The sequence below is a fragment of the Mastomys coucha genome, unplaced genomic scaffold (assembly GCF_008632895.1).
Source record: "Mastomys coucha isolate ucsf_1 unplaced genomic scaffold, UCSF_Mcou_1 pScaffold18, whole genome shotgun sequence".
Taxonomy (NCBI): domain Eukaryota; kingdom Metazoa; phylum Chordata; class Mammalia; order Rodentia; family Muridae; genus Mastomys; species Mastomys coucha.
Window position 1 is genome coordinate 96600497 of NW_022196900.1, and position 24304 is coordinate 96624800.

At 50.8% G+C, this 24304-nt stretch overlaps 1 protein-coding gene and 1 long non-coding RNA gene across 2 annotated transcripts in view; one reads left to right on the plus strand and one right to left on the minus strand.

Moving 5' to 3' along the window:
• LOC116096936 overlaps positions 1-2337 on the plus strand; it is an 8342-nt gene extending 6005 nt beyond the window's left edge. Inside the window, exons 3-4 of the long non-coding RNA XR_004121159.1 lie at positions 933-1055; positions 2174-2337. This is a non-coding gene — a long non-coding RNA (uncharacterized LOC116096936). The remainder of the gene's footprint in view (positions 1-932; positions 1056-2173) is intronic.
• The window catches only part of Igsf21 (immunoglobin superfamily member 21), a 224779-nt gene that overhangs the window by 30842 nt on the left and 169633 nt on the right, over positions 1-24304 (minus strand). Inside the window, exon 4 of the mRNA XM_031379276.1 lies at positions 9378-9496. Within this exon, the coding sequence (XP_031235136.1) occupies positions 9378-9496 (119 nt within the window). The remainder of the gene's footprint in view (positions 1-9377; positions 9497-24304) is intronic.

Below are 24304 nucleotides of genomic sequence, written 5' to 3' on the forward strand. Positions count from 1 at the left end.
CTCACTCTGTAGACCAAGCTGGCCTCGAACTCAGAAATCCGCCTGCCTCTGCCTCCCAAGTGCTGGGAATAAAGGCGTGCACCACCACCACCTGGCCATGTACTGGCTTCTTGAGAGGTGTGGTGATTTGCACCACAATGGCTCCCCTAGGCTCATATGTTTAAATACTTACTTGGCCCTGACTTGGTGGAACTGTTCGGGAAGGATTAGGGGGTATGGTCTTGTTAGAGGAGGTGTGTCACAGGATGCCTTTGAGATTTCAAAAGACTGCACCAACATTCCCTGTGTGGCATCTCCTTCTTTCTGCCTCAGGGTTGTATCTCAAGATCTGAGCTTCCAGCTAGAGCCTCAGAGCCTTGCCGGCCTGACTGCTGCCATGCCCCCATCCCTTACCATGATTGTCATGAACTCTCCCTCTGGAACTGTGAGCCCCCATTAAGTCTTTCTTCTGTCAGTTGCCTTGGTCAGGGTGTTCTATCGCAACAACAGAGTAATATCCGAGACGAGAGGGAACTCTCCAGAGTTCTTGGGAGTTTGCCCTTCTGAAGAGAAGGGCACTGGGGAGGATTTGAATCCTCTGCCAGGCCTTGGGAGGCAGAGCGGCCGCCACCAATCCTTGGAAACTTCTGGTTCTTTTCTTCTAGAAGCTTCCGTCTATCAGGGCACCCACACGAGGCACATACTGCACTTGCAAAGGGCCTGGGTATCAGGGGGCTCACAACTGCTATAACTGCAGCTCTTGGGGGATGAGGTGCCCCCTCCCTGGCTTCTGTGTGTACCCGCATGCAGGCAATACGCATAAACTCATTCAGGGAGCACACAGAGATTAGTGAAATAAGTAAACTTTAAAAAAGAAGCCAGGTGTGTGAGAAACATCTTATTTACTTATTTATTTATTTACTTTCTGTTGAAAATGGCTTGCCTGACCGAAGAGACGGCTCAGAGGTTAAAAGCACTGGCTGATCTTCCAGAGGCCCCAGGTTCAACTCCCAGCACCCACAGCTCACAACTGCCAGTTCCAGGAGTCTGACACTCTCACAGAGACGTACACACAGGTAAGCCACCAATATACATAAATAATAAATAAATAAGTGAATGAATAAATAAATAAATAAAATCTTTTTTATATAAAAAGATGTATTTGCCCACCAATAATATCCATAAAGCAGCTGCATTTTGCCCAAGCCGTGGATAGTTCTGGGACTTGACTCTGTCATATCTTCCCCTTTGTTCATCAAATGGCAAGATGCAGCCCACAAATGGGATGAGACCCAGTGGCCCTCTGTAAGAATCACACAGAGGAGTCCTACCCTAGTGCATGCTTACTAGCCAGGCTGAGCGAGTTCAATGGGATGAATAGCTTGCCCCAGGAACGGCTGGGGTACCTGGACCCCTCCCTCTCCCCATCAATATAAGAACTCAGCAAGTACTGTCTGCTGTCTGTCCAATGAAAGAGCTAAAGTCATAAAAAAAAAAAAAACTCTTAAAAGAAAAGACAGGGTAAATTGCACCTAGCATCAGCCAAGGGCTCTCTAACGAAGGTGCTAACAACAGGGCAATACAAGAGAAGCAGGTATAATAGACGGGAATAGACGTCCCCTGTTCTTCTGAGGTCACCTCCTGAAAGTGAGGCCTACAGGATGGGAGAGGGGCATGCAGATCAGACTGTGATAAGGGACTTTGGAGATCAGGGACTCTTCCAGCTAAACAACACAGAAATAAAGCCTAGGCATTGGCCAGTCTCTAGGGAGATAGGACATGGCCAAGAGCCGGCCTCCTGCAGGGGGGACGAGGTTCACACCTGCGAGGAGATGGCACCTCCTCCCACCACCAGAATGGAGGGGTAGACTGAAAAGGCCCCTGGCTTTTAATAACAAGTGTTGGCAAGCATCGGGGTTCCTCAGATGCTGCTGGGAGGCATGTTGAAGTCTCACATGATCCCAGTGCTAGGGGGGCTGAGGCAGTAGGATTGCAGTGAGTGAAGCGTTGCCTGGGTTACAGAGGGATACCTTGTCTCAAAAAACACCCACCCAAGCTGAAACTATAACAAAAAGAAAGCTCCGCCCAAATCCCGCCCCCCCCCCCAAACCGGTGCAGCAGCTGCAAACGCTTCCTGCTATTCTCTTAAAAGGCCATGCACCCGTTCACATCTTTCTTGGCAATTTTCTTCCAGGCACACAGAGGAGAAAACAGAAACTATGTTCACACAATAACTTGTTCATGGTATTCACGGCGGCATGATTCGTGAGCTCCACAAGGTAGGATCAACACGAAGCCCTCCACAGACAAAGGGTCCGTGAATAAGAGAAACCCCGTACAGTGGAATACAACTTAATACTAAAGGGAGATCGAAGTGCTGTCTGAAATAATCACAGTAAGAAAAGCCAGCTGGGAAGTGACTGTATGGTCGTGGCCACAAGGCTTCTTTGGGGAAGTGATGGGAACATTCTAGAACTGGCTACGGCGGTGGCTTCAGGGTCCTGAGTGTAAATGGGACACATTAAATGAATAAATCAATAGAACCATTGAATAAAATAGTAAGGTGAGGGTTGGGAATGAACACCAGCCACAAGAAAAGCTGTGCAGAACACGTTGGAAAGTAGGCATGCCAGTGGGCATGTGTCACTCTTGAGCACTGCTCTCTGGGGCTCTGTGTGTGGAAAGCATCGAAGTTAACTCTGCTAGCCTCATGGGGAGGCTCTAAAAGGAGCGGGGGTTGGGGAATTTCCTGAGAGGAGGCTTGCTCAATCTTGCTCTTGCCAGAGTCTCCTGTAGCCCAGGCTGGCATCAAGCTCCTACATAGCTGAGGATAACCTTGAAATCTTCACGCTCCTGAGTGCTGGGAGTATGGGTGGGCACTGCCAGGGCCTGTCTGTCTGGGTTCCCACTGCTTAGTAAGCTGCCTTCAGAGTGGGTGGTGTGGTAGTGTGCATAGGAGTGCCCACCCTAGTCTGAATGCTTGGCCCCTGGGGAGTGGCACTATTTGAAAGGATTAGGAGGCGTGGCCTTGTTAGAGGAAAATGTCACTGGGTGTAGGCTTTGAGGTTTCCAAAGACCAAGTGTGGCCCAGTGACTCACTGTCTTTCTGATGCCTGCAGACCCAGATGTAGAACTCTGAGCTCCATCTCCAGCACCATGTCTATCTATGTGCCGCCATACTTGCTGCCATGATGAGAATGGACTAAACCTCTGAACCATGAGCCAGCCACAGTTCAATGCTTTCTTATAAAACACTGACCAGGACTGAGACTAATAGGAATGGCCTAGGATAAATCTTCGCCCCATCCCCACTCCCTATTTTCTGGCTAGGGAAACCAGACAAGCTATACCACCTTGCTGTTTCCCCCTCTGTTAGAGGGTAAGCCTCAGGATTACCTAGTTGAGTGCCCGAGTGTCCTCGAGGGAGGATGTGAACAGTCAGAGCCTGGTGTGTTAACCTCACAACATGGGTGACCATGTCGTTGAGAACACAGAGCGGTGGCATCCCAACCACAGCCTTCTCCCTCCTCCCTCCTCCCTCCTCCCTCCTCCCTCTGTTACTGTCATGGCTTGACATCGTTTCCCCAAACATATGGTGAGTCCTAAGCCCTGGTCCCCGAGAGTGTGACCTTATGCATGTAATTAGACTGGGATGATAGCACACTGAATCAGGACACGTCTTAATCTAATGACCTGTGTCCTCAGAAGAACGGAGTGTAGGGAGCAGACTGGGAAGTAGATCTGCCAGGCGAGTGCTTGCCCAGCCTGCACGAAGCTCTGGGTCGGATCCCCAGAATTCTATAAACCTGATGTGGCAACACATGTCTGTAAACCCAGCCATCTGGAGGTAGACACAGAAATACCACGAGTTCAAGGTCACCCTTGGTTCCAAGGCGTGGAATTCATGAGACCCCGTCATCAAATAAAATAAAAATAAATCAGAAAGAAAGTAGACAGGCCTCCTGGAAAGTGATACCAATATGATGCAGAGATCAACTTGCATGAAGGAGCCATGAGTCTTGGGGCGGATCGCTGAAGGTGGTGACAGTCACCAGCCACCAGACACTATGGCCACTCTCTGGCCACCGTCTGGCAGTTCGTGGTCACAAGCTCCAGGCAGGCCTAGGGGATGAACGCACTTTTGAAGGTTCAGCTTCCATGTGGGCACCTCAACCTCTGCCATCTCTGTTGGAAGGCAGGGCACCGAGGCGAGGACTCTGTCTGGCTCTCTGCTGGACTCTAGGCTTAGGGCAGGATTGAAAGTAGGGGATGCGGAGTAAGGAAGTCCTCAGCTGCCATTGTACTGTCTCCGAATGTCACCTCCTCCAAGGGGCCCTGTCCAAAATGACCCCCACCTTTCTACTGGCTCTTAATTACCCTGCTGCTTCCTGACCACTTTTGGGCACACTACATGACTGCGGCACAGGATCAGAGCCCACTTTCTGGTCTGCACCTGAAGTACATGGCATGGTGGTACCCAGAATGTGCCACAGGCATGTCCATTCTTTTGACCTTGCGATACGATGTCATCTATAAACTGCAAAGGACATCTCATAGGTAAGTTCCAGATTATGTTGAGTGGTATCCATAATGACCCGGGGCCACACACACAACTGAGGGTTGGCCAAGCTTGCTAGCTCTTCACTTCCCAAATGAAGAGGGACCCTGAGGACATCAAAGTCATTTTCTGATCTATTGTTCTGGGCTCTGCTGGTGGACACTTGCCCAGCATGCAAATGGCCCTTCTTTCTGTCCTCAGCACCTCAGAAAAACAGGCATGGTTCAGCCTGCGATTTCAGGACTTGGGAGACAGAGTCAGGAAGAGTAAAAGCTCCAGAAGCTGGAGAGATGGCTCAGTAGTTAAGAGCACAAGACCCAGGTTCAGTTCCCAGCACCCACCCAACAGCTAGCAACCATCTCTAACTCCAGTTCTAGGGAATCTGCTGCCCTCTTCTGGCTTCTGAAGACACTGCATGCATGATGCACAGACACACGCGCAGACAAAACATTCATACACTTAAATTAAAAAAAGATGAATTTTTAAAAGAAAAAGTTCAGGTCATGGCTGATTACACAATGAGTTTGAGGCCAGCCTGGGCTACATGAGACCCTGTCTTTAAAAAAAAAAAAGACATTATGTATTATTAACTATTAATTTTTATTTTACTTTATTACTGGAAAAGAAGTTGAATGGTATGTTCCATCTGTGTTAGAGTAGACGCAAACTTAACTGGAGTTTGTCATCTCATCTGCAGGATGACAAGTTCGGTGCTCTGCTAGGAGAGCTGAGGGGGAGGGTTGTCCTGGGCAGAGGTTGAAGAGGAGGATGGAACAAAGTCAATGTGGATGTTTCCTCTCCCTTCCCCAGAAGGCTTCATCCTTGCCCGGGTACCACAGCCCTCCCTGACTATAGGAGAGTTCAGTGCCAGATGGTCCAGCCTGGGCTCTGAGTGAGGCCTCTGGCCTACACCTCAGTACAGTAGGGATTTGGGTTATAAATAACCGATGTCAAATGTAGAGGCATTCTCTTGAGAGTCCCGAGGGAGTCAGGGCTGCTGGTTGTGGACAAGATAAGCCATGCAGGACTTCCTAGCCCCAGATTCTGTCTCTCACATGGCAGGTCTCTTAACGCTCAGGGCCTCTGTTCCTTGTTCTGTAAAACAAGGACAGCTGTCTGTAAGAGCCCTTGTAGGGACACGTGGTCAGCCTTGGTGTGTGCGCTGAGCTGGGACCAGTACAGGCAAGATGCCACGACCTGTGGCTGAGGTGCTGCCCCTGGCCACTCCAGAGAAAGACTTCAGCTCTGGGAGGGGCGAGGAGCCCAGGCCTCATTATGTTTAATGGCTTGTAACACAAACCCTTTAACACGCTCGCCCCCATGACCTGCAACTCCAGGAAGCAGCTCCACCATCCTCCTGTGAGCAACGTATTCCCAGAGCCCAGCACACAGCTCTCCAACTGGCTCCCGATTTGTCAGCAGCTCGGATAGAAACATTTTAATGGATGCCATGCAGCACACACCCTGAGTGTCGCTCACGGGCCTCCCAAATGTCTTTCCTACCACATGGTGGGATGTGAGAGGCGTGAAATTACAGCCACTCTCTCAGCTTCATCTCTACCCAGAGGCCTCTGGGAGCAGCTGTGAGGGATGGATGGTGTGCAGTGGCTTTGATGGAGGTGGCCTGGGCCTTGTATGCTATGTACCCCACTTATGCCAGAGGCTCTCCGTACTCCCATATCTGGGGTCCCCTCCTGCCTTGCTGTAAGCTGGCACACACTCATGACACAAAGGGGACCCAGGCATTGAACAGCCTCTGCTCACTTGGAGGGTCTCTGAGATGCTGAGAAAGGATCTGGGTGGGGATACGGACGAGTGTACATCGTGAGGGCCTGTGATTTTGCAAATCAGCTCTGACCCAGATGTATTTGAAGAAAGTCATGGAGTTAGGGGCAAACATAATTTAGAAAACCTCTCAGGGCTGGGAGATGGTTCAGGAGTTAAAGAGCTTGTAGTGCAAGTGTGACAACCAAAGTTCAAATCCTGCCTCCTGCCACCCCAAGTCCATGTAACTGGCGGGTAGGTGTGGTGGCCCTCCTGGAATTCCCTAGAACAAGATGGACAGATAGGTCGATATCTATAGTTTAATCAGCAAGCTCTGGGTTTGATTGAGAGGCCTTGCCTCCATGGTAGTGCAATTAAGGATGACTGTAAATAACAAGCTCGGTATCCATATGCAGGTGCCCATGTACACACACTCTTCACATATGCAAATACGTGTGTGCTCACATGCAAGTGCATGCGTGCGCATGCACGCGTGCGCGCGCGCACACACACACACATGCGCTCACACACTCACACACAAGAAGATGGATAACTAAAACTAAAACCTCATTGAGCTGGATAGATGGCTCAGTGGTTAAGGGAACCTGCCATGCAAACAGGAGACCCAGAATTCAAATCCCAGTACCTCCATATAAGCTAGATCTGTTCTCAGAAGAGAGGGGCCTGCTGGCGCTTGCTGGATGCCAGTCTAGCTGAAAAGCTCAAGTTTCCAGTCCACAAAGAGACCCTGCCACTGGGCAGAGAGTGACAGAGGACACCCGATACCTCCTTCTGGCCTCTGTATATACACATTAGGCCAAAGACACATGACACACATGTGCCAAGACATCATTATACCCTCCCAGGTTTTGATTGATGGTTGCTGAGTCACTGGGTGCAGACCACAGAGAAAGGACAGGACGCTGCCATCGTGTCACGGTGGTTGGGTGGCACGAAATGTCATTGGAGGGGAGACTTTCACAGCTGGCATGGCAAGTGGGTGCTTGCTGCTTTCCTAAAGGCTGCAGTAGGTTTTGGTCCCTTCTCCAGGGCAAAACGGTTGGACATCAGAGTCAACGACGGGTGGACTCTAAAGAGGAGGCTGGGAAGTCAAGTAGGCAGAGCGCCCCCATTGCCCACGCCACTCCCAGAAGCACCCCAGGCTACCAGAGCCTTCATTCCTCAGACAACTCAAGGCCCTGAAGCATCATACACACTGGTCAAACAGAGAGGCATCTACACAATGCGCCTCGTAAGGCCAGGCGTGTGGCCAGGTGGGTAGGGCACTCGCCTTGCATACATGAAGTCCTGGGTTCAATTCCCAGTACCTCATAAACTGAGCATGGCAGCAGACACCTATAATCCCAGCATTTGGGAGGTGGAGGCAGGAGGATTGGAAGTTTAAGGTCACCATTGGCTAGGTAGCAAGTTTGAGGCTAGCCTGAGCTACATGAGATCCTGTCTCAAATTCCAAAATGAACAGAAATAAACATGGTTCGGGACAGTCTTTCCTTCCTGGCTAGCTGTAAGGAAAGAGTACCACAATGTGTGGATATGTACAAGGACCGAGCTAAGCGCCCAGTGGCCCCAGTGGGACTTGGCCTCCTCTGCCTCCGGCTCTTCTAGTTAGCATGGCCTTCCTTTGCAGATCCTCTTTACCCATCACTTTACTCCATCTGTCACAGTCACCTGACATCTTACTGCTTCATCTGCACATGTGTCTTATGCCTGGCTCTCCTGGCTCACACCCTATACGCCAGCCAACATCACCAAGGACAGAGACTTCATTCCGTTCAAAGTTTGGACCCAGAAAAGGTGCCCTGGATGCTTCACAAACATTTGACGAGTAATTAATGGGCCTGGACCACTCCTTGGATTGGGAGACCCTGGATGGTGTAGGTTGAGCTGTGTTTCTTCCCTGGGGTGGCCATTGCGCGGCTGGGCACTAGGCATGCTCTATCAGAGGAGCCAGCCAGTCTGTCCAGCAATGCCACCTCCCCCTCCCCAAGCTACCGTGGTGGAATCAATGTTGCTCCCAGGATCTGCAGCCTTTGGAGGTTTTCAATTTCCCCAGATCGAGGACTCTCCGCAGGGCCTTTGTGCTCTCATCGATTGCCAGGGTATAACAGGCTTTGTTGCCCTGACAAATATTATTTGATAGGAAAAACAGAGATGCGGAGGCTGGGTCAAGGCCAAACCGAAGAGTTCCTCCAGAGGACTGGTCACAGAATGCCACAAGAGCACGGTGCTGGTGGAACTGCCTGGGCCTATTCAGAGAAAGGCCTTTGCACCTCCAGTGGGGAAACTGAGGCTGGGTGACAGTCCATTCCGCCAATGCCTCATCAACTGGACAGATACTAGTATTGCCATCCCATGTCACAGATGCATAAACAGAGGTACAGAGCCAGAGTGAGACCCCCACACTCAGCGCAGAATGTTCTTTAACTTCCTGGACTTCGCAGAAAAGCCCCAGGAGGGAAATGGAGGGAGTCTCTGGAGTGTGGCACAGCTGAGGTGCGGGGTCCCCTCCCTGGAGGCTGCGGCAGTCAGGCCCTGGAGAGGATTCCCATAGCACTTGCTCCTTGGGGCTTGTCCTGATACAGCCTTGGCCTCAGCCTGGGGAAAGCGGCTACAAGAGCCACAAGCTCAGAGCCTCTATGCCACAGAGCCAGCCCTGGGTGGCTCTAGAGACTGACGTCCCTCGCCAACCTTCTGTGAAAAAGCTCAGGGTTGTGGTAGTGTGTTGTCTCTGGACACCAGTCCTTCTTCCCTTCATGACTCCTCTAGTCCAATCAGCAAGCAGCCCGTCACATACCTAGCCCATGAGAGTCAGGGATGAAGCACACGCTGGGTCCCTACAGCATGGGACAGGGAAGACAACGAGTCCCTAACAAGAGGCCATTGGGGCCAGTTTCCCCAATCGCAGCTTGCCACGGTCTGGCCTTTTCCTCCTCCCAGACGAGGGCAGTAGATGGTTCACTACATATACCACAGGGATTTTACAAGACGTCTCAGGACAGGCTGCTGCTCGTGCATGAACACACCCACATCCCTCCTTCCCGGGATATTGACTCACCCATGACATTGAGGAAGATGTTGCCTGAGGCAAGGACCACCTTCTCCCTCGTGGCTCGGTCGTAGATACCCACATGGCACTCATAGGGACCATTGTCTGAGATCCGGACCTCGGGCAGCCTGCAGAGAAGCAGATGAAGGGGTGAGGCTGGTATTGCGGGGATGAGTAGGCAATGTTTCAGGAGGCCAACCCCTGTACAAATCTATCCAGGCTTCACTCATCCACTTTGCAAAGACATTGCACACCTGTGGTCTAGACTGGGAGGAAGGACCGCATTTGCGCATCACCCACTGTATCCAGGCTCCGTGCCTGGTGCTACAGCAGCTCGGGAGGGGGTGTGGACAGTGTGTGAGCCAAATCTGTGCTCAGAAGCAGCATCTTAACTGCCGGGCTGGTCATGTGGGTGATGAGGGTTTAGAGTAGCTGGGTTTAGTTGCCACCAGTGTGAGGCCTAGTCGGACTCATTCTTTAAAACCACTGTTGTCTTACCCACTGTTCTATTGCTGTGAAGAGACACCATGACCAAGGCAACTTATAGAAGAGAGCATTCAATTGGGAGCTTGCTTACAGTTTCAGAGAGTTAGTCCATGACTATCATGAAGCCAGAGCAGAAGCTGAGAGCTACTTACACCCTGAGCTGAAGACAGGAGGCAGGGACAGAGAGAGAGACTGGGCATGGAGTGAGCTTTTGAAACCTCAAAGACCAACCCTAGTGATACACCTCCTTCAACCAGACCACACCTCCTAATCCTTCCCAAACAGTTTCACCAACTGGAGACCAAGCATTTAAATATATATATACCTATGGTGGGAGAAGAGCATTCCTATGCAGTTTACCACAGCCACAATGCAGGGATTGGTCATTATCATCTATAAACAGGGAAACTGAGACACGAGATGGTCATAACTGCCACACCCTGTACAGCTAAAACACCACCATGAGGCCATAGAGTCCTGCCTTCCATAGTGCCAAGGGGACCACTTTCTTCCCAGAAACACAATGAAATCCCTATCCCCAAGGAATCTCTGTCCTAGTGGACACAGGGAAGCTGACCTACACACCCATGCTACACACCCATGCTCAGCACAGGCTGGGCTAGGAGGTGGTGGCTCTGCCTCTAAGGTCCCTAGACCTGGGGTATGGGGTCCCCCTCAAGATTCCCTTTTTCGTTTTTACTGGAAAGGTTCAAGAACAAACATCTCAGGCTTTGTCCCTTTGAGGCTGGTCTTGGGGCTGGAGAGACGGTTCTGAACTTTAACAGAGGATCTACACCGAGTGACTCCAAACTGCCTGTCACTCCAGCTCCAAGGGGGGGATCTGATACCTCTGTCCTCTGTGAGCACCTGCACTCATGTGCACACCCACCCCAGACACAAATATACACAGAAATTCAAACAGACAGACAGACAGACAGACAGACAGACAGACAACCTTGGGGATCAGGAGAGATGGATCAGTGGTTAGGAGCACTCGTTGCTCTGGCAGAGGACTCCAGCTTGATTGCCGGCACCCACATGGCTCACAGCTGTCTGTAACTTTAGTTCTAGGGCCCCGGACACCACCTTCTGGCCACTACTAGCTCTGCACACACAGTGCACATGTGCAGGCAAAACACTCCTACCTACACAATTTAAAAACTAATCCAAAAAGTCTTAAAGATTATCTCACTTAACGTGTCTCTCTGTTTCCTCCTGGGACACACACAGTTAACAAGGGTCTGCCTCAGTGAGCTGGGGTTCTAATAAAACTTTATTTGTAATTGTCAAGCTTTGTGCTGCTCAGAACGTTCATGGCACAGAATACACTCATGCCTTTCTTTTTTCTCCTCCAACCATCTAAAGTTATTAAAACATGCTCAGTTCACAAGCATGGGTAAACAGAATGTAGTCTGATGAATCCTGATCTAGATCTTTCTACAGGGCCTATGGGGTCAGGCCATGCTAGGATGAGTTGGTATGCCATTATTTCTCCCAGAGGGTACAGTCACAAGTGTGACAGCCCTTTCTGCCATCTAGGCTGCAAAGAGCCCTGAGAACTAAGCTCAAATTATGCTCCCCCATCCCTGGTTTGGAACCCATGACTTTGGGGAAGTCATACCTTTGAATACCCACTTTCTCATTTAAAAAAATGGAGATGACGCAACCTGGGCCACCGCAACGAAGATGGACTCCAGTAAGCACGCCAGAGTGTTGCATGCACCTGTCCAGAGGCCATGGGTGGCCCTCATCCTGTGATGCCCTAAGAGCAGAGAATTCTTGCCAAGAAGTATCCAGGCACTTTGACTAGTAGGAGCCTCAGCTTGGCTCTAAGCTGGGCAAATTCAAATTTCATCAAGTCCCAGGCTCTATTGGCCTGTTTTCAAGGACCCTGTGTTGGTATTGATCATCACATTCCCAAAGTGGACAAGAAACCAGGGGAGACACCCATATTTGTTCATGGTCCTGCTTATGGGGGATGGAGAGGCCAGTGTCAGCCCCAGGCTCTTCCTGAGTGGCCCCTGAGTTGGGAGGTCCCTTCCGTGCAAGTTATTATCTCTCCTCCCTGAACTGAACGCTCTTTTTCATTTGTATGTGATGAACAGTTTAACCTCTGGCTCCAGTCTATCTCAGCTTCTTTTGCCTCTAAGTCACTTCTCTGCACCCCCACCCTTGCCACGTGCCACACGCCACTCCCCCCACCTGGGCTCCCAGCCTCTTCCTAAGCGGTTGTCACTTAGAGCTAGCTGAGCCAGCTCCCCAGCAGCCCCTCCCTAGCACAGCACCCAGCGCTTATTAGCATAAACAACACCGTCATTTCCATAGACTACACAGGGGTTGCCATCTGGTCTCCTCACTGTCAGGGAGGAGTGAAGTGTGGGGAGCGCCCTTTTTGTGGGGGGCAGATGCCACCCCCCATCATCCACCCAGCAGAAAGCGCCTTGACAGTGGGAACAGCAGGGAATCTGTCTCCCCTGGGAATGCGCTTCTTTGTAACCCAGCTAGATTGAAAGTAGCAATGTGCTTCCTGCGCAAAGGCACCTGAGTGACAGCCACCTTAAGTGACATGTTTCGACTATCCTCACAGGTGTCTATTATGCAGTCGACCTGCTTAAGCGACTTTCGAGGGAGACAGGTGCAGGGGGCGTGTAAAGGAACAGGCTCCACGGATGGGTGTAGCCAGAGGCTCCTGGGTGATGTCACCAGACGGTAAGGAGGTCAGCTGACGCATAGGCGGAGGCGCAAGGGTGACCACCCCATGGGCACGTCTATGCAGATGTGTTTATGTGATCCCAGCTCGGGGGACATGTTTAGGAATCATTCTGCTTGATGACACGCTCAAGGAACGTGTCATCAAGCAATATGTTGTGTGGGCGACATCTCACAGGTGGTGTGGAAGACAGCTCGGTGGATGTGCGGCTTGGTACTTTTAAGAAAAGACAGCTTGCCATCTGGGTCTATTCTTACGGCTCGGCTTGGTGCCCCTTGCTGGGCTCCAGGTTTCATGCCTGGCCTGGCTGCGCCATTAACCCACATCACTCACCCCCGAGCATGCCTGATAGCTCTTGTTCCACGGTCCCAGGCGGTGAGTGGTCTGGTCGTGGGTGTCCATCTCTTCATGGGTCCTACACTGTATTCTCAATCTTCCATTCTCACCTGAAGCCAAGCTCAGGATTTAAATGGGGTTTCTGTACCTTTCAATACCCCTTCCATGAAGAATCCAAACAAGGTCCTCGCCAGCCTAAACCCCTTCCAAAGCTGCCTCAGCTTTTGGGAGAAAAAGAAAAGACCAGGATCTGCCCACAGGGCGTCCTCCGGCCCCCTCACCCCCACCCTCTCCCTTACTCTGTTCTGGCTCTTTCTTCCTGCAGACACCTTGTTGCTGCTTTGTAAGATAACATTTTTACTTTGGATAATCTTACATCACGGGAAAGAGGCCAAGATAAGAGCGTCCGGGGCACCCCACACTGCCTTTCTCCTATCTCGGCTACCATCTGAATCCGGACAGACGCAGCCTCATCCCGTGATCTGTCTGGCTCTCATCTCCGATCCAAAGCTGCCAGGTCACCGCTTTGATCCAGACCTAACCGCCTCTTCTCCTTCATCGAACCCTGAGATCTTGCTTCCACTGTTGTCCTCGGAAAGTGGATTAAGTGGCCCAGAGCCCGCCCCGCCCCCAGCAGTGACTGACATTGATCAGCAGGCTGGGTAGAAGGCCTTCGCAGGCAGCTGGGGGCCGCAGGGGTGGGGAGGAGGCCGCTCTCATCAGCAATGGCCTGAGATCAGATCGATAAACTATTAATAACTACAGCGTTTGTGCGCAGATAGGGGCAATGCGGTTTAGAGACTGGAGTTTACTAACACTGACTGCGTCTCTGAAGGGCGAGTAATTGTGTTTTTGAAAAGCTGGGAACAGGTGGAGCAGAAACGTCGTTGTCTTTGCCTGCGGGCCTGAGTCTCATCCAGGTGTGGCTAAGGGCTGGACACTGCGGCTTTTGCAAGGGTGCGGGACCCGAGGGCCATATCTGCGCACAGACTTAGACCTACTGTGTGACCTGCATCTAGACCTACTGTCTGCCTTAGCATAGCAGCCTACTGTGTGCTCTGATATCTGGACCAACTGAATGCTTCAGCATTTGGGTCCACTATGTGACCTGGACTCTAGACCTACTATGTGCCCCGATCGATCTATGTCTATAGCATGTTCTGGTATTTACACCAGCTACGAGCGTCAGCATTTAAACCTTCTGTGTGTCCTGCAGGGTTAGCCTTGTGGCCGGTGGAGATACCCAGCTACTCTATCTCTCCTTGAAGTATCTCTCTCTTTCCTGTCCCCGTGGAAAGCCTCTGACCCCAGCAGTGTGGTGGAGTGGTTAAAAGCACGCGGGTTAAAACAGGCTGTTGGATTAATATGTGATTCCCAGCTCAGTCCTACTCCTGATTTGTACCTCTTAGGAAAACATGTGACTTCTCTCAGGCTCAGTTTCCTTCTCTGTCACACCGCTCTCAAAACTATTGGGAAGATTGCCAGGGCTCATCCAAGGGTACCACGTAGGGCTGGGGCAGCAAGAATGCCCGGTGACATAGATCCTGGGGATACATAGAACGCTCGAGCCGCCTCTGCCAGGAAGGCTGCCCTGACTGCTCATCCACAGAGTAGACAGGCCCAGCTCTTTCCTCTCCTGTCTGACCATTCACCCATATTCTCTCCCAGCCTAGGGGTTGCCTGAAAGCTTTTTGGCCACTAGCTAAGTGCTCCTGAGCATCTGAGAAGTTCAGGTCTACAGAAAGCTATTAAGAGCCAGGGTCTCTTGTGAACCTGGCTAGCTTATAGTGTTTGCTGAGTCCATTTGGCCTTCCAGAGTCTCAATTTTCCTATCTGATGATTGGGTGTGGCAATACCACATAGAATTTTAGCTCTAGAGGTGCTGGTCTTTGCAGATCCACAATGGAGGCTTCCCCATTCACTGAACCTCACTGTAGGGCGTGACCTCCCACTGCACAGATGAGAAAACTGAGGCACACAGACAAGATGTAGTGTGACCCCAGTCATGATGTAAGCAGGTAGGTGCCCTGGTATAAACTCCTCCAGCAGGTAAGGAGGCAGACGAACTCCCTGCCCCACTGTGTTCTGCCCTTGCTTCTCACTCCTTCCTGCGCTGAGCCCCTCCTGAGTGATTTGGCCTCCGTTGGCCCAGTGTGTTTCTATTCTGAGCCTGTCACCTCCCCAGGTAAGGAGAGCCATATGCTCCCTCCCTGCTGGAGAAACAATGACTTTGTGTTTCTCTGAATTCTCTTCAAGCTTTCAGGGCCTAGGGCACTCCCGTCTAGGCACAGTGGGAAGAGAGTCTCAGCTTCTGTCCAGAATCTCCCAGGACTTAGGAACCTGACCAGGGAAAGGATGTAGGATTCAACCGTGTGGCCTTGCTGGGGAGCTGGGAAAGCCAGCGGTGGACATTTACAGAGACCCAATGAAGGGATGCACAAACACACACAGAACTGAGCCTGGCAAGCTCTCAGTGCGTGCCCTACTTTCTCCTATGCCATTAATTGATTAAAATTTTAAGACAAATTATTAAGCCACAGCCTCATGCTGTTTTCAATACTCAGTCTCTAGTCAGGAGCCAGACAGAGATGCACGCTTGAATGGAGACACCAGGGACTTGTTTTTCTGTCCTGTCTGTGAGGACACCTCCCTCCTTCTCAGAAGGATTGAGCTGGACAGTAATGAGCCTGCCTCAGGAACAAGGTCATCATAAAATAATAATAATAATAATAATAATAATGATAATAATAATAAACAATAAAAGCCAGTCCCACCTTGTCAACCTTTGGGGCTTCTGTATTGTGCTAGGTTAGTTTTACCGTTGTGTAGCATGTATCCCAAGAGTCTTACCCTTCTGCTGGGGTTTTCTATGCTTTATATTTTGCTACATTATTATTGTTTATCTTTGATTATGTGCACGTGTCTGTGCACAGGGGTGCAGGTGCCCAAGGATGCCAGAGGCAACAGATGCCCCTAGCCGGAGATACTGGTGGTTGTGAGCCATCTAATATGGTGCTAGGAATCAAACATGGATCCTCCAGAAGAGAAGTGTGTGCTCTTAACCACCACGTCATTTCTCTGCCTTCCCTTCCTTCTGATTTTATTTCTATTGTTCATTTGTGTATGTGCGTATGTATGTAGGAGTGTGTTCACATGCATGTGACTGCACATGCATCTGGGGTGTGTGTGTGTGTGTGTGTGTGTGTGTGTGTGTGTGTGTATGTAGAGGCCAGAAGTCAACCTTAGACACTGTCCCTTGGGAGCCAGCCACCCTGTGTTTTGAGTCTGGCTCTCTCAATGGGGCCTGAGGCTCTCCAATCATGGTAGGCTCACCAGCCAGTGAGCTTCAGAGGTCTTCCCAGCTCTGGCTTCTCATTGCTGGGATAGCAAGCGGGCACTATCATGCGTGGCTTTCTACACGGGCATCAGGTTCAATCTCAGGTCCTCATAATTAAGCAGCAAGTACTTCGCCACCTGAGCTGCTTCCCCATGCTTGCTGGTTTTAAGTTTTGTCCTAAGCTTTCTTGAAGTACGACTGATGAACTTCATGGTGGGTGTATTTAACAGGTTCCAGCATGTTGAAACTATGGCTACCATCAACATAATGACCCCATGTGCTGCCCTGAAGCTTTTTCATGTCTTTTTGCAATCCATTCCCCCAGTGCTTAGAAGATCACAGATTTGGGGATGGAGAGATGGCTCAGGGGTTAAGAGCACTGGCTGCTCTTCTAGAGGTCCTGAGGTCAGGTCCTAGCAACTACATAGCATCTTACAACCATGTATAAGAGGATCTGATGCCCTCCTCTGGCATGCAGACATTCATGCAAAGATCTCATATAAATAGATGGATAGATAGATAGATAGATAGATAGACAGACAAACAGACAGACACACAGACAGATGATAGATAGACAGACCAGAGATTCACTATCTATCTCTATGGCCACAGATTCCTTATCTATCCCTAGGAAACACATTGCCAAGGATCTGCAATCTCTAAATTGTATCTTATAGGGCCTACAAAACTTGTTGCTTTTCTGTGTTAGTTTTGCTGCTGTAACAAAATACCTGAGACAATCACCTTAAACAAAAGTACGGTTCATCTGAACTCACTGTTTCAGAGATTTCAGCTCACAGAGTTTGACCTTGATACTCTGGGGCCTGTGACAGAATATGGGTGGCAAGGAGAAGCAGAATAATCCAGAAAAGACAAGTGAGGAAGAGGCAGGTCTCACCCTCTCCTTTAAGGCTATACCGTACATAACTTAAAGACCACTCACCAGGCCCCATCTCTTAAAGCTTCAGCCACTGGGCTGGGGAGGTGGCTTAGTGGGTTAAAGTGCTTGCTGAGTTTGATTCCCAAACCTACATGAAGAGCTAGCTGGATACAGTAGAGTGCATCTATAATCCCAGCACTCCTATGGTGAGATAGGAGAGGTACCGGGGAGCTGTGGGTCAGCTAGCCAAGAGTATGCTGCACAGTAGTTGTTAGCATCCAGAACCTGCGCAGATATGGGCGGGTCCACAGACCTGTTGCCAGGACAGCGGCCACCATATTCCCAGAATCCATCGGGTTCAACTCCCACCTTTACCTGGACTGCTATGTCACGACACACACACACACACACACACACACACACACACACACACACACGTGTGCGTGCACACTCTCTTGCTCACTCCATGTCTCTGACACTCTATCTCTGTCTCCCTCCACCCTCATACGTATATTAAAAAAAAAATTCTTTTAACTTGGTATAGTACCAATCTGGCTGGGGTCGGAGCTTTTAACGCAGAACCCCATTTTTCATCATTAGCTTGCCATTCACTCGTGGGTGGCCTCTGTCCACACCACCTCCATCCTGGTCATGACTGAGTCACGCATCATTGCGTGGACCTTGCGATGAGTGTGGCTCCGCCATATGGACATCTTTATCTGTTTGCCCACGGATGGGCACTCGTGTTGCTTTAGGCTCTCACCATTAGCCGTGCAGCTGCAATACATCCATGGATATCTGCTTTTGTTTCTCCTGTGTGATCACGGAGGGACAGCATGGCTGGGTGTCCTCTAGGCCAGCAGTGCTCGACCTTCCTAGGGCTGCGATCCTTTAACAGTTCCTCACATTTATGGACACCCCCACTCATAAAATTATTTTTGCTGCTGCTTTATAACTGTAATTTTGTTACTGTTATGAATCGTAACAAAAATGTTTGATGCTCAGGATGCCAGCCCCTGGGAATGGGTTGTTCAGGCCCCAAAGGAGTCGCTACCCACAGTTTGAGAAGCACTGTTCCGAAGGGATCTGATAGGTACCCCCTCTCGCACCTCAGGGCTTTTCGCCTTTATTTTTGCATCTAAAAAAGTCATCCTATTTACTTATTTATTTATTTGCTTATGGTTAGGGTGTGCCTAACCACGCACATGGAATGACACACGTGTAGAGGTCAAACGATAAGCAGCGGGGTCTGTTTTCATTCACCATAAGCTAGTTCTGGGCGTCAGACTCAGGCAGTCTGGTTTGACAGCAAGCACCTTTTGATCTGGTGAGTCAGCTTCCCGACCCTCTTAGGTTTAGTTATTTTTAAAGTGTATTTTTTTTGGGTGTGAGTGAGTGTATACATGTGTTCTGTGTGGGCCTGTGATTTGGGGCATGGACTGGCGGCTAGGGGGCAACATTGTGGAGTCGTTTCTCTTTTCCCAGGGATTGAGCTCAGTCGAGCACATGCGCATGTGGGGGCGTGGTCACGTGATGTGCGCCACCTTGCCTTTCCCCCGATGAGCCAGCTCCTCAGATTGAGCTCTGCCACTCGTGAGCCTCCTAGAAGCTTCTTTCTGGCACTACCTGTCCTGGACATCCAATCTGCTTCCCCAGCTAAGGGATTCACTGTCAGTGAGCTTTACACCCAAACTTCACATCCAGCGGGCAGCAGGGGTGCAGTGTGGGTGGAAAGGCTCCTGAGCTGTGGGCGAACCTCAGTGGTGGATTATAAACCTCGAAGGCCCGAAGCCCCAGGCTATAGTGGTACCAACCAGACAAAACAGGTTGGGAGAGTGGAGTGGTAGGGAGCTCTGGGTTTGTCTCTGAGATGCAAGCTGGTTCCTCTGGGCCCCTCTTCTCCATTCCTTGCACTGGTAGGGTACATTCAGGGACAGAAGTCTTCCTTTCCTCCAACCTGAGCCTTTCCTTGAACAGGACCTCTCTTTTCTGTTCTCCTCTCTTCAGTCTATCCCCCTCCCCCAGCCCATCCAGCCTGCTCCACCTGCATCCTGCTGCCATGGTGATCTCCTGACTGTGAGGATGCAACCCATCCCTCCCCTCACTTACAGCCTACTCCGGGCTTCCTTTCTCTTAAGGATTAAGTCCAGTCTAGCTGCAAGCTCAGATCTGGCTCTGGCCCAAAAAGGAGGAAGGAGGAACAGATGGAGGGAAGAAAATGGCGTGTGGCCTCACGTCTCGTGCCAAAATCCAGCAATCAAATGAGGAGACTCTTCAGGACCAAACTTGTATAATGCACTCTATTTAAAAGGCATTTTGTAATTCAAACGTCTTCATTTATACACTCGCGGCACCTCGTTGCAGGCTAGGAGTGCGGATTCAGGTAGCAATGGGTCCTCTGAGGCCGCACTTTAATGAAGAGATGAGAGTGCCTTTTCATTTGGACAGCATTGTTTGCATGGAAACAGAGCCTCTAAGGGGCTGGGAAGAGTTCTTTCTTGCAAGTAGGTTAAACACACCCCCTGCAATCTTATGAGCTGAGAGCCTGCCTGGCTCAGCTGTCCCTCACCCCTGCTGGAAAGAGACCAAGTGTGAGGTTATAAAGTTTGTCCGGCTCTTGAATCCACCAGGCTGCCTCCATTGGCTGCTCTGCCCCTCCTCTGCAGCCCCTGTGTCTCCCTCAAACACCTGTTTCCCTCTCAGTTCAGGGTCATGCCCTCTGATGTTGATTCGTGCTTTGCCTTGGCAGAGCTAATAAAAATGGCTGTAAAGTCTCTGGCAGCCTTGGGTGCTGTTGGGTATTTGCTAATAAGAGCTGCTTACTCCTTGTAGGAAAGAGAAAGGTGAAGTGCAGTTCCTGCCCTGTGTCTCGTGTTGGTGCCTGTGCAATTGGAATAGCTTGACCAGGAGCTGGGAATGGCTTAATGTATAGACCAGTAGTAGTCCAGATGTGCACCTGCTTAGCCAACCCCAGCTGTTCCCTGTCCCCAGCTGTCTCCCTGGCCTTCTATCTTCCGCTGAGAGGCAACCTCACAGTCCCTCTCAATGTCCTAGGCCTGGGAGACAGACTAGTTACTTGTGGGAGAATTAGGCCCCCAGGAAGTATCTGGGGCCAACGGGAAAGGATGCCGACAACTTGGCTGGGGGTGGAGGACCTCGGGTGGATGCTGGATACATGGCTCAACCTTAGGCAAGCACAGAAATCCCCCTGGGAGCCTGTCAGCCAAAGGTGGGGCAAGAATCTCACAGGCTCTGGATGGGGTGGGATGGGGGAGCTGAAGTAGCAGCTGGCCAGTGAACACACCTGGCGTCTCCTGTTCTTGGCTCTCCCTGTCATCTGGGACTCTCCTTCTCTTGAAATTTGCCCACAAACAGGTCAGGTGGTTCCAGGCAGAGGCTTCTCCAACTCCCACACTGGAAGGTAGAACTTGGATATGCTTGGACCATGGCAGGTACCAATGGACAGAATTAAATGACAGATGTCACAGCCCTCAGGGGTCCGCTCAACCACCGGGGCTGTCAGAAAGTTAATCTCTCTCTCTCTTTCTCTCTCTCTCACACACACACACATATACGCTCACACACATATACACATTCACATATACATACACATACACACACACTTGCACGCTCTCTCACACACACTCACACTCTTGCACACACATGCACACTCACACACATACTCACACACACATGTACACACTCACACACACTCACACACACACACACACACACACACACTCATGACAGCCTCTACCCTGCTCTCTGGAGCCACTTTGTTCCTAGCCACCTCTGCTCGCTTCAATGCTCCCCTGGCTTTCACTCCTCCGGAGATGGACTTACTTACAGTCAAGCCTAGACTAGAAACACCGACTCCAGACCCAGGCCAAGGGCAGCGTGTCTCATCTGACTTGATGAAAGCCACCTGCAGAGGCGACACTTGAGTCACCCTCCAGCAGAGTGTGGGCACATCCCTGAGCCACTTGGAAACAAAAAGGGAGGTTCAACTCCCAGCAGACAGGACAGAACAGTCTAGAATTAAAACTGATGATGGCCTTACACCTACACACCCCTCTTGTGATGCACCTGGATTTTCTCTTTCAGAAAGCCCTTTGCAAAAGCCCACTGGAGAAGGGTGGATTGATTCATGGAGGTGGCGTGAGAGGCAGATGGAGGAAGATGCTGTCCCAAGGAGTTGGGAAGACATCTTAGTGGTAAAGTGCTTGCCTTGCAAGAACCTAAGTTCAACTTCCACCCCAGAGCCCAGAACCCACATGAAAAAGCCTTGCATGGTGGGGAGCACTTGCCACGGTTGGGAGGACTTGTAACCCCAGCACTAGGGAGGCAGAGACAAGAGGATTCTAAGCTAATGGATGAACTCCATAAAGGCCCATGAGAGACCCTCTCAAAACACAGCGTAGACGGCATTAAGGAACAGCCCTTGAGATTGACCTCTGGCCTCCACATCCAGAGCCTGTCCCTTGAGCAGAGGCACCTCCCCTACAGGCAGGGAATGTAAAGGGTTTTGTTCTTTCCCTACCTGACTGCTTATCTAGCCAGGGTGACCATCTAAGTCCTGGGGGGTCTCTGATTTGCCCAGAAAGTCCTCAGGTCCAGCATGCCAGAATGGCTGACCACTTCACATTTATCAGGCAAGAATACTAAGGAGAGGGGTGTGACGCAGGCCAGCAGCAGAAGAAGAGAGGATGGGACCAGCCACGGCCCCCTGTAGGTGCTTGTGGAAGGGCGACCTGCTAAACAGTGTCAGGAAGCACTCCCACAAGGATGGATGCAGAGTGGCACTCAGGGCCCGGTGGCAATGGTTGCTGTGAGCAGAAGTCTCCACGACACAGAGTTCCGTGATCCAGTGCAAATGGTGTTCTTGACACACACAGGCTAGTGTGGTTGGGTCCACTTTCTCCCCATGCCCCTTCAGAACCACCAAGCATCTGTTGGAACTGGAGATGGCAGCGCTCTCTCTAGATATTCCCCTGCAGGAGTGAAGGGAGGGCTCTTGCTCCACACCCAGCCACTGAAGGTTTTTGTGAAACAAAGTAGCAAGGACAACAAAAACAACAACAACAACAACAACAACAAAAAAAAACAAAAAAAAAGGCACACACATCCCCTACGAAGTTTGAGGTAGTAAAACTCACCTGCAGTCGCAGCTGCTCAAGAGGCTGAGGCCGAGGGTTCTCTGGAACCCCCCTGACCTTGAAGATCAATAATAAAACGAGATTCCCCCCCACCCCATGCTAAAAATAAAATCTGAGGCTGGCAGGCTTGCCTTTTCAATCCCAAGGCTGCAGAGACAGAGACAGATCCCTGGGGCTGGCGTGCCAGCCAGGCTAACTTAGTCACTGAAACCCATGCTTGTGAGAGACCCTGTCAGTGTTGGACAGTTAGATCTCTGGCATCATACACACCCTACCTAAAGATGCAACACACACACAAACACACACACACACACACACACGAAAACAAACACACACACATATACACACACACAAATACAAACAAACACACCCAGAAGAAGTAAGGAAATGTTAAACAACTCCCTGGGTCCTGGGAACATCAAGAAAGGGGGATGAGCAATGATCAGAGGAGGATCAGCCACTGTGTGTGGCTTTTCCATGGGGGTCAGGGAGGCGAGGGACACAGGCTGTCCTGAAGGCAGTAACCGATGTTTAGGGGAATTGGGTGGCCTTGATAGAAGGTATCACAAATAATACCTTTGTTAGTGAGCAGGCCTTGGAGACAGGCAATGACTTGCGTGGAAGACTTTGTGCTCTGATCAGTTTAGTGAATGCAACCTTCGGGAGCAGACAAAGGCGACCGCTTTCCCATTTGTCCAGTCTGATCTTTGGACAGACAAGAACAATAGGAGCAGAGTCTGCTTCAGCAATAGCCACCCCAGGGTCAGGCCAGACCTGCAGCATCCTGCCAGGGCATTCAGGAGTATAGGGGTTATACCCCAACATGGCCCCTGGCTAGGCATAGCCCCAGGTGCTTGTGGTGGGCTATCCTGGGACCTGAGCTGCTCCTGCTGGGCACCCAGGGACTGCTGATCTGACTAGGGTCAAGTGAGCTGGTGCAAAGCTGAGCAGGTGTTCAGGTTTCATAAAAGCCTCTCTCCGTGGGGGCCTGGGTACCATTTTGCTGTCTCTTTCTCTTTTCTCCCCTTTCCTGGCAGAGGTTATACAAGCTCCTTTCCCAGGGCCTTTAAAAGCCACCAGCGTAATTTTCATCCCTTTCAACCTGAAAAGGGTTTCTAGCCACTCTGTGGGTACCGAACACTGAAGGTATCTTATCCCATACAGCTGGCCAGGTAGGGAACAGGATAGGGTAATGGAGAGGGACGGGAGAACAGGGTTGTGTAGAGAGGATACCCACTAGGCTGTCCTTCCCCAGTCCTCTCCAGGGACCTTTGGAGGACCTTCACCTGCCACTGATGGGTTAGACTAACAGATCTGTCCTGGACCATGAAGGCCTTTTGTCAAGAGTTTGAGGTGGCCTGGCAGTGGTGGCGCACACCTTTAATCCCAGCACTTGGGAGGCAGAGGCAGGCAGATTTCTGAGTTCAAGGCCATCCTGGTCTACAGAGTGAGTTCTAGGACAGCCAGGGCTATACAGAAAAACCCTGTCTTGAAAAACAAACAAACAAACAACAACAACAACAAGTGTTTGAGGTGTCCAATGGCTGCTACTCTCTGGCAGCCCCTCCATGAGCTGGGAGAGAAGTACCAAGAAGAGGCTCCTGTCTGAGTATCTATCAAGAAATACTGTCTGAAGTGGCCAGCAGGAAGCTGGGTGGGACGGTGCATCAGCTGCATTTTGGACCTTGGCTTCTGCCTTAGGTGCAGTGAACCCTTTATCCTGAACCCTGAGTGTGGAGCTCTTGGGGGTGGGGTGTGCCTGGAAGACACTCCCCTTTTCACCTGAGAGCACAGACCCTGATTTACTAGTGGGCAGCCTGGCCAGCACCTGCTTCCCTTTGGGAACCTGCCATTTTATTTTATCCAAGAGAAGCCCTAGAGAGTCAGCCTGGGGATTCCAAGTCCAGGAGGAACCCTGTGAGATGACAGACTGGGATCATGTAGAGGACTCTCTGGCCTGTTAGCTATCTGGATCCTTTTTGTCATGTAGGCTGACACTCATAGGCCCTCCCCACCTCTTCTGAAGGTCCC